The 10,833-nt window shown below is 44.1% G+C and overlaps 1 protein-coding gene across 1 annotated transcript in view; it reads left to right on the top strand.

Moving 5' to 3' along the window:
- Nucleotides 1–10,833, top strand: part of MTPAP (mitochondrial poly(A) polymerase) — a 32,499-nt gene that overhangs the window by 10,400 nt on the left and 11,266 nt on the right. The window contains exons 4-5 of the mRNA XM_019531338.1: nucleotides 455–679; nucleotides 5,101–5,312. Coding sequence (XP_019386883.1) covers nucleotides 455–679; nucleotides 5,101–5,312 — 437 coding nt within the window. The remainder of the gene's footprint in view (nucleotides 1–454; nucleotides 680–5,100; nucleotides 5,313–10,833) is intronic.

Genomic DNA, 10,833 nt, shown 5'->3' with positions numbered 1-10,833 from the left:
AGCCTGGAATAGGCTTCCCAGAGAGGTGGTGCTCTCACCTTCCCTGGAAATCTTCAAGAGGAGACTGGATAGGCACCTGGCTGGGGTCTTATGACCCCTGTCACCCCCAGTGCTCCTTCCTGCCCATGGCAGGGGGTCAGACTAGATGATCTGTCTAGGTCCTTTCCGACTCATGGATTCTATGATACTATGAATATTTCTGTGTGTGCTGATAGTAACTTCTAAATTGAAGAAGATGATAAAGTTTTAGGCAATATAACTTCATTTTTTCTTTACTTGTCTAGGAACGCTAAGTGACATTCTATTGATAATTTTCAAGAGCTGAGGAAGCTTGTGAGGCTTGGAAGTAGATCAAAGGGTAGACGTTATGCAACTACAATGTGATTTATTAGGTCTTCTTCCTCATGAAACTCATGTCTATTTTGATGTTTTCATTCTTCTTTCTCTCTCTCAGATAAGCAATCAGCTGTACAGTCTACTGAATGAACATCAGCTAACAGAGGAGAACATGAAGCTCCGGTTTCTAGCCTGCTCTCTGATTCAGGATCTTGCACGTGCATATTTTCCAGAATGTGTGGTAAAGCCATTTGGCTCTTCAGTGAGTACCTTTGGCAAATTAGGATGCGATCTAGACATGTTTTTGGACTTTGATGAGATTGGAAAAAGCCCTACACCAAAGGTAAAGACAAACTGTGTTTTCTAATCTATTGGAATGCTTTGATGCATAGCTTGTATGACTGCAATAGTGGATATAATATGTTTACACCATAAAAGATTTCAGGTAGACCCTTAGTAGACTATTTTGGGACCTTAGAACTGAAGATCTTTCATAGATTCATAGAGTCGGAAGGGACCTCAGTGGGCCATCTAGTCCAACCCCCTCCCCTTGGCAGGCAAGAAAAGAGTCACCAACCCTGGGGTCATGTGATTCCAGCTAGGTGCCTGTCCAGTCTCTTGAAGACCCCCAAGGATGGGGTGAGCACCACCTCCCTTGGGAGCCCATTTCAGGTTCTGACAACCCTGACCATGAAGAACTTTTTTTCTAATGTCCAGCTTAAACCTTCTCTCTAGTAGCTTATGGCCATTGTTCCTTGTCGTCCTAGGGGGTTTCCTGGTGAACAGATCGTTGCCTACTTCATGTTGTTCTCCCCTTATGAATTTGGACACTGCCACAAGGTCCCCTCTCAGCCTTCTCTTGGAGAGGCTGAAGAGGCTACGGTCCCGTAACCTTTCCTTGTAGGGCCTTCCCTGCAGGCCTCTAATCAGGCAAGTGGCTCTTCTTTGGACCCTTTCCAGGTTGTCCACATCCAGCTTGAACTGTGGCATCCACAACTGGACACACTACTCCAGCTGCAGTCTGGCCAGTGCCGCATAGAGGGGGAGAATCACTTCCCTGGACCTGTTTGTGATGCACTTACGGATGCATGACAAAGGTGCGATTGACTCTGTGAACTGCTTCATCACATTGGCAACTCATGGTCATCCTGGAGTCAGCAGCGACTCCAAGATCTTTTTCTGCCTCAGCAGAGCTGGGAAGGTCGCCCTCCAGCCTATAGGTATGATAGCAGTTCTTCCTCCCTAGATGCAGCATCTTGCACTTGTCCTTACTGAATTGCATCCTGTTGCTCTCTGCCCACTTCCCCAATGTGTCTAGGTTAGCTTGGATCTGATTCCTCCTTTCCAGGGGGTTATCTGCACCCCATAATTTTGTATTGTCTGTGAATTTGGAGAGGGTGCCTCCCACTCCCTCATCCAGATCGCTGATGAAGATGTTGAACAGCACCGGCCCCAGAACTGAGCCTTGAGATTCTTGTAATTGTTCTAGACCCTCTCTAAGTTTTCAATAATTGTCTTGAATTGTGGTTACCCCTCTGCATCACATTAGCCAGCGGGCTCCCACATGTGCTCCTTGATAATTTTTTCTAGGCTTTTCCCAGGGATAGTTCATTCCCTTCCTGTGAGGCTGGTGATGTTCCAACATTTTCTATGCTGGAAGCCCATCTCAAACTTAACTTTTCAGTGATGGAGAATCTGCCATACCTTGATACCTTGGTCTGTTGTTTTAACAATTATTTATCCGTGTCATTTAAAAATATTGCACCCAATTTCTACCTTGTTGTCCAGCATTAGCCTGTTGCCACTGGATCCTGGTATAGTTTGCTGCACTGAAGAGCCTGCTAATACTAGATTTATGTTCCCGACAAAGGCATCAAGTCACCCCTTGGCATTGCCTTGGTTAAACAAAGCAGACTAGGCTCCTAGTCACTCATTGTAAGGCCTACTTACAATCTTGTAATTGTTCTAGACCCTCTCTAAGTTTTCAATAATTGTCTTGAATTGTGGAAATTAGAATGGGACGTACTGTATTTACCCAAATAGAAGACAACTTTAAATATAAGGTGACTCCCCAATGATTAAATGCTACATTTGGAAAATGTATATATGTTTGTTAAAATTTTCCAGGTATAGAATCTACTTATTAGAGTTTTGCCTTCAATCTGTCCCTTTCCCATTGCAAGGAAGATAAATTGGGGGGAGGGTCAGAGCCACTTTGCCCTCTGCCCTAACTTCTTCCCCCACTCCTTACAGTCAGACTCTGCTCTCTGTACAGACATGGAAGTGAGGGGCAAATCTAAAAGCACTGACCTTGAGATAAAAAGACTGTAGTAACTTGTAAATAGGGAAATTATTATAGGTCCATGCAGACTTAGTTCATCCAGAGTGGATGCAATTTATGCCTTTTGATGCTAGTTTATGGATTTTGGCATAGGTACTCCATAAAGCAGTACTTTATTCTGTACATGAGTAGGTACAAAACTGTGCATGATATTAGCCCAAAGGCTCATGATTTACCACGTAGTTAGGGGTCTGCCCAACTCCAGGAGGCAGCTGGCTGATTTTGCAAGCCACCCACCATTTTCAAGGTGCTTACTGTAGTAGGGCCCCGGTTCTCCCCTGCAAGCCCTCACCACTGATTTATGGAGAGGACTGTCCATTATATGGGCTCTGCCCCTTACCACAGATTGGAGGAGAGGGGGAGGGCTGCACAACGGGCAGCCTTCTCAGCCAATCAGCAGTGGGGGAAGCAGCCATCTTACCTCCTTACCTTCATGCTGGCAGGCCCCTTCATGCTGCGCAGCCAGAAGAACTGCTGGCGCCCGCTGGGGGACTCCTCCGTAGCTTGTTCTTGCGGCTGTTAGATGAGGGCACGTGAGACTCGGGTATCTGAACCTCATGCCTTTGGGCTTTGGTCTGCATGTAGGATGCCTGCCAGTGGATTTGGAAGTATCTGAAGCCCCAGGCTGAACAGTCTGGGGTGGAGGATACTTGCATGTTGCAGTGCCACATACGATGTTTGAACGATTGGGCTCTGCTTAGTCAAAATGATTCGGAACTGATCTGGCTAATTTGACCTGGAACACAAAATGTTTTCCAAAAAATAAAATTAAAAAAAAAATCCCATCAATCTAGCTTGCTGCTTTGGTCTTTTGGTTAAGGGCAAGTAACTTATGGGGACATCCAAAGTCCAAGACCTCTGGGCTTGGACCTGCACATAGGATGCCTGCCATGGCTTTGGAAGTACGGTATCTGAAACCCCAGACTGATAAGTCTGGGGAAGAGGATACTTGCTGATGGTAGTGCCACATGTATCTGAATGATTGAATTCTGGTCAATTGATAGATTTTGGCTAATTTGACTTGGAACACTAAGTTTAAAAAAATCAGCATTTTTGGCACCAGGGGAAGTGTGTTGGAGCTTGCTTCAGTCCCTCCAACTGATGGCCTGGTATTGCAGTATCTTCAGGCTTGGTGCACATTCCCTGCCCTTTTTTTTTTTTTTTTTTTTTAAGGGTCACACACACACAAAATTAAAGGATGTTTGCCTAATATGGGTCATATGTTATAGTCATGCTCAGCATTGGCTGCTTTGAATCAGCTACTTGGTTGGTTTTCATTAATGAACACTTACTGCTTTTGGCAGCAGGTTAATGTTGGACAATATACTTTGTGAGGTTTTCTTGTATGCAAATATAAGTTGAGGAATTTCTTTCCCTGTGCTTTTTGGGGGCAAAAAACTTTGTCTTATATTCATGTAAAGATGGTAATATCCCATGGCAGTGATCATGGCTGATAGGGATGCAGGCACTGAATCAGAAGTCCTTAAATTTCTGGAAGCTGTAGTAGGAAAGGAGCAAGAATTCTGGACTTACATACCCTCCTCAGCATCCATGTTCTGCCTCTACATGAAATGACAGGATGTGAGTCTAGGTGGACCTGTGGTCTAACCCATTATGTAGTCATTTTTATGTTCAACACACCCTGGGGTAAGGGGGGAAATTTGGGTTGAGCATGAAACTAGCATACAGTGAAGAAAAGGCTTAGGAATGTACAAAGGTTCCTAATGGGTAGTGAAGGTATTTTGTAGCTATAGAACAAATTTTCATTTTTGCATCCAGTATTAAGCATGAAGTTAATCAGTTATAATGACATCTAGTAGAAGAAAGTACATCTCTAACTTGTTATAATGTTGACTTTGAGAATTGTTCTGAATTAAAAAAAGGAAACTAACTTAAATTCTTAGAGAAACAGATTTTTATTTTGAAGTAATAATTATTCAGTGTTTTGAAACTTTGGGATTTTCCAAAAATGAAAAGGAAATGCTTTTTTAAACTAACTTTATTAATAATGGTTGGTATGATATAAAGTTAAGAAATACCCTGGTGAAACAAACAGGAAATAACCTGTTTTGTGGTTTGGTTGTGTTTTTTGCTGCGTGTCTTTTAATTTAATACAATTATGTGTTTCTTGACCTTTCAACATACTTGCTATTTCTGAAAAATATCTTGGACACTCATTGTTATATCTATCACTTTCTGTACTTCGATTTTTTTTCCAATTGTTCTTTATCTGAAAGAACATAAAAAAACAGGTATGAAGTATAATGGCTTTAAAGTTTTCTTTGAATCATATGACCTACTTTCAAGAGATGCTTATATATCTTAATCTCAAACATTTCTTAGCATGTGATTCCCAGTCCCTTTCAGAAGGGTCCTTTCCCAAACTAATTTTTTTTTCTTTTTGTATTGTGTGTGTGTGTTAGAAAACAGGTCCCTTTCATGTGGAATATCAGATCAAAAGAATGCCTTCTGAAAGAGCAGCAACACAGAAAATTCTTTCCGTGATTGGTGAATGCATTGCTAACTTTAGTCCTGGTTGTACACACATACAAAAGATACTCGACGCTCGCTGTCCACTGATGAGATTTTTCCATCAGCCAACAGGATTCCACTGTGATCTGACAGCTAACAATCGGTAATACTGTGGGTAATAACCTTTTATAAACATGTAAATCAAATAATAGTTTACTTGTAGTTCAGAAAGCTGTAATTAAAACTGTTTATGTACGCTTCTATATGTTACTGTTTCATTATCAAGCAAGCATAAAAGGAGCATATTCCTAACATTTTTCTTAAATACATTTGAAAACTATTTTTGAAGTTCCATATTCTTTAACTTAGCAGAAAATATCTGCTTGAGACATGAAACCTTTATGCAATGATAGTTACTTATAGAATCAAAAGAACGGTTTATTCTTTGTGGTTTTCAGGTTTTTCTTTTTTTCTCTTCCCCCCTCCCCAAGCGCTCCATTGCTGTCAGGCAATTGTTTAATCCTGGTGCTTTCTGTTCCTTCAATTCCCATTTAGTATTCAGCCATCCAGTCATTTGAATGCGTCTTTCATAGAAATGTCTGTTAGGGGGGGCAGGTTTCTTAAAAGTGCCCTTTTTGCCTGCTGCCTACTGTTTTCTTAGAATTACTTACTTTTTTTTTCTGATTACATGGAATCACTTAGCTATGTAACTACCATGAAGTGCACGCTTATTTTATTTTTACTTAGGAGCTGGGAAAAAAAACTTGCTATTAGTTTTGCACAGTGCTCTGTATGCTTGTCTCTAAATACGTTATCTGACTTAGTTGTCTAAACCTTTCTGTTTGTGCTAGAGTGGTAAATTTACATAAAATAGCTTTAGGGAGAGATTTCTGTTTTATATGACTTTATTGCAGTTTTGATCTTGCAGTCAAACCCTATGCCAAAGTATCAGGATTACCCAGAATAATTTTGAATGACCTTGTTCAGAATATAAAGGCATTGCAACTGAAAAAAATAATCATCAGATCCTTCAGAACTAATTGCTCCGTTGCTTCTGAACAGAGTCATACATGCAGGAGGAGCAACAGCTGAGACTAGTGTCATTTGGTTATGCAATTATCAAGGACTTTTTCTGGGCAGGATTTTTCTTAATTTTTTACTCTTTTTAAAGATCGTTTTTGGAGCCATACTGCTGCAGGAATTTGTCTACAGAATTCAGCATCTGTCATAAATTGGGCTTTACTACAGAATTTGGCTCCATTGTCTTCCAAAATATGGATATTTTTCCTTTTTTATTCTCCCTGAGAATGCTTCATTATCTTTTTAACATTTAATATTTGTGATATCTTGTAATTGGGCCTAAAAGTCATCATAAAAGAGACATGCCCGAGAAGAAAGAGAGAGGGGAATTAATGTTCAATTCAGTTGCAGTACAGCTGAATGAAGTGTTCTCTTCTTTAGTTCTCTTGGTTGCTGCAGGATTAAATCAGTTTCCGTAACTCTTACTGATAATTTGGTTTCAGTTATTTATGCTTGTTTGTATTTCTCTAGATAATAACCTTATTGAAACTTCAAACTAAACTTCTTTAGAATATCTCTGCTATCAGTTTTATAAGTTAGGGTATTTTCCCAAGCTCTCAGGTATAATACTTAAGAATTTATGCAGAACATAAAAGGAGAACTTGGAACATGCAGGGAAGTTGGAATCTTTGGAGAATTTTTAGCTGTTCTAACAAGCTTCTGAGCATGTACAAACCCAGACTTTTCATAGGTTTATGTGATTTTTTTTTTTTTCCCCCAATAGGAACTTGTAAACCACCACCCCTAAGAGGGGTCACCATCAGGTTCTCACCCGCCCATTTCTTGAGCTTGTCAAGGTCAGCCTGGATCGTTCTCCTGTCCTCAGATGTGGATTGTGGTGGACCTGAGACCGCAATCCACTGGCTGGGGAATTGGCTCCATGGTCGGACCCAGAGGGTGGTGATTGACAGAAGTCAGTCGTTGTGGTGCCCTGTGACCAGTGGGGTCCCCCAAGGCTCTGTACTTGGACCTATATTGTTCAACATCTTCATTAATGATGGGGACATTAGAGCCAGAAGTGGACTGGCCAAGTTCGCCAATGATACTAAACTCTGGGGTAAAGCATCCACATCTGAGGACAGGAGGGTGATCCAGGCTGACCTGGACAGGCTCAGCAAATGGGCAGATGAGAACCTGATGGTGTTTAACACCGAAAAATGCAAGGTTCTCCACCTTGGGAAGAAAAACCTGCACCACCCTTATAGGCTCGGCAGTGCTACGTTGGATAGCACTACAGAAGAAAGAGACTTGGGGGTCATCATTGACCACAAGATGAACATGAGCCTGCAATGCGATGCTGCAGCTAGTAAAGCGACCAAAATGCTGGCTTGCATCCATAGATGCTTCTCGAGCAAATCCCGGGACGTCATTCTCCCCTTGTACTCGGCCTTGGTGAGGCCACAGCTGGAGTACTGCATCCAGTTTTGGGCTCCACAATTCAAAAAGGATGTGGAGAAGCTTGAGAGAGTCCAGAGGAGAGTCACGCGCATGATCAGAGGTCAGAAAAACAGACCTTACAACGACAGGCTGTGAGCTATGGGACTCTAGCCTGGAAAAGCGCAGGCTCAGGGGTGATCTGATGGCCACCTATAAGTTTATCAGAGGTGTTCACCAGGATCTGGGGAACGATTGTTCACCAGAGCACCCCAAGGGATGACAAGGTCGAATGGTTATAAACTCCAGCAAGACCATTTCAGGCTGGACACAAGGAAGAATTTCTTCACTGACTGAGCCCCCAAGGTTTGGAATAGCTTGCACCTACATTGAACGCGTTCAAGAGAAATTTGGATGCTTATCTTGCTGGGATCCTATGACCCCAGCTGACTTCCTGACCCTTGGGCAGGGGGCTGGAGTCGATCTTCCGAGGTCCCTTCCAGCCCTAATGTCTATGAAATCTATGAAGAGGCAAACCTCTTCCAAAATTTAGGTCCTTGATCCAGAATGTGGACATGATAGAGTTTCTCAAAGGAAACTAGGGATTGTTAATGGTTGTGCTTGTAATAAACATTCAACATGGACACATCCTGCATTGTCAGGTCAGTGGTGTTAGATGACTCAGCAGTTCTTTTCTGTCTCTTAACTTCTGATCCTGTTTTTCTTGAAGTATTCAGAGGACCCAAGTGTAATACAGGTCCTGTGCACAGGGTTGCTTTTGTGGCTGGATATGGCATGCAGGTCTGGGCTGGTATGCCAGATCATACCCTCACACTAGCCCCAAGACTGGCTCCAGGCTGTGGACCAACCCTGTCAACAGGATCTGACCCACAAACTGGCCCTGTGTCACTCATCTGGCCTGCAAGGCCAAGAGGTTGAACACCGCTGATCAAAACTAATGCATCTTGATTGCTCTAATAGTTATGAAAGGGCAAGGATATTCAGGGGTTGGCAGTTTGACTGTTCAATTTGGTGATGCACCCAGGTACCAGAACCTCTCTCCTTAAGACACCTAAAGTGTGATGCAAGGGCAGAGGGTATGGCTGAGGACATAAACACAAAGTTAGTAACAGCAGACTGGAATTTCTAGTGATTATTTCTTTGCTTTTTTAATTCCTCACCATTTCTGAAGATTTAATTTTTTTTTCAATCTCATCCTGGAGGTGAATTGTTTTGGGATTTTTCTTTTGTATGATGTCAGCTATCAACTTCCAAATCTATGAGCCGCTGTCTAGTATTATTGCTTAATGTGTGCATTCTGTCTACCCCACCTGGGCATGTGTAATTTTCAGTTTTCTGTTGTGCTATGCTGTTTGTTGGACACCACATTCACCTGGGGGGCTGTCCAAGATGTTCATCTTGTGAAGTGTTGTTTTGAAGCATCTGTATCCAGGTCTCACTCTGTTCAACTTGACCTACTTCTCTTGTTTCAAGGTCATGCCCAATGATGGGCTCATTTGGTGTTGGTATAAAATGCTCTAGGAATAGGTCTGACCTTTCCTAGGGTTGGCTCACTCTGTTTGCTGCCTATAGGTTTGGTTCAGCACTCCCAGTCTTTTCCAGGAGGACCTTGTGTGTTTTGTCTACAAATGGCTTATGATTTTTAAGCTTCTTAAGCCTTCAACTGTTTCGATCTTCAGTTAACGGTTGGTGGAACAGATGATTTTTGTCATCACTTGTCTCTGTTGCCAGTAATGATATGAGGTTCTGTTGTCTTATATCACTAACACCTGAGAGCACAGTGAGTGTGTGCGTAAATTGTGCAGTCTGTTATGAATCTCAGCATATTGTCTCAAGCTTTTTAGTGTGACGACTTGTAGACCATACAGGAGCACAGTATTCTGCTGGGGCATACACCACTGCAAGTACAGTGGTTCTGAGCACTTTGAAGTTGGCACCCATGTCGTGCTGGCTAAGCATCTTAAGGCAGCTACTAGGGCTGTGCAAAATTTCAGCAACTGTTTCGTTTTGGACGTGTTTAGCACCTGAAACACCAAATCTGAAATGAAATCGTCTGAAACGTTTTGGAAAATTTCAGAGTTTTGGAGCCGGGCTTGCAGGAAAACAAAAATGAAGAAGAGACAGGGAAAAGTTGGGGAAGGACTGCTCTGATATTGACATCTGTAGCTAGCCAGTGTCTGTGATCTGACCCTGAGGTCCCTTCCAATCCCAGTGCTCTGGGGGAGGGATGGCAGCCTGCTGTCATCCTGTGCACAGATCCACGGGCCCTTGCCCCCCAGGAGGAGTCTGGCACAGCCCCGCAGCCCTCCTGTGGGGTGTGGACCCCTATATGTGCATGTGAGATGACTGCAGGCTGCTGCTGTTGGCTGGGGCCAGTGCTAGCACCCGAGTCTGCTTGGCGCAGCCTTTGCTCAGCACCAGAAAAAACGCAGTGCCGGCGCTGGCCCCAGCTGGCAGTAGCAGCCTGTGGTCATCCCACACACAGATCCAGTGGCCTGCACACCCCACCCCCCACCTGGGAGGAGTCTGGCACAACCCCACGGACCTCCCGGAGGGTGGGGGGGAGGCCTAGATCTGCATGGGGATGACAGTATGCTGCCGCTGCTGGCAAGCGATACAAGTTTTGCTTTGAACAGTTTGAGGTGCAGTTTCACAGAAACCCCTGCACCTATCTCCATGAAACTTGGCAGGCTTCATGCCCTCATCCCTACAAGTTTCATCAGAATCAGGCAAGAAATGACAAAGTTCTAGGCATTTTAGTGATCCCCCATTGTTGGGGGCAGATCAAGGCCCCTGTGGTGAGGGAGGAGTGGGGCAGGTACTGCCCAGGTGGAGCAGAGCAGGGTTCCAGGCGGAGCCACGGCTCATCCAGGGGGCGTGGGGAGCGGCGGCTGCAGCTGCGGGGAAGGGTGCCCAGATCTGTGCAGGGCACAGGCACAGTGGGCTGCAGCTGCAGGCTGGGGCTGCGTGAGGCTCTTTCTGGCAGGGGCTGGGCCAAGCTGAGCTCAGGGTAGGCAGCAGCGCTGGAAGAGGGCTATGGCGGGGGTGGGGGGAAGGCTGCAGCCACCCCAAAATGTGCCTTAGCTCCCACAACTCCCCCTTCCAGTGCCACCACAGCACTGCTGCCACCTGTCCCAAGCACAGACCCAGCTCTAATTCCTCCCCCTTCCACCTCTCCCATGTGGTGAGAAGAGTCTGGTGCCACCACA

The sequence above is a fragment of the Crocodylus porosus genome, unplaced genomic scaffold (genome assembly GCF_001723895.1).
Source record: "Crocodylus porosus isolate Cpor-Errol unplaced genomic scaffold, CroPor_comp1, whole genome shotgun sequence".
NCBI lineage: Eukaryota > Metazoa > Chordata > Crocodylia > Crocodylidae > Crocodylus > Crocodylus porosus.
The sequence above is the reverse complement of the archived record's forward strand: the minus strand, read 5'-3'. Positions and strand labels throughout refer to the sequence as shown.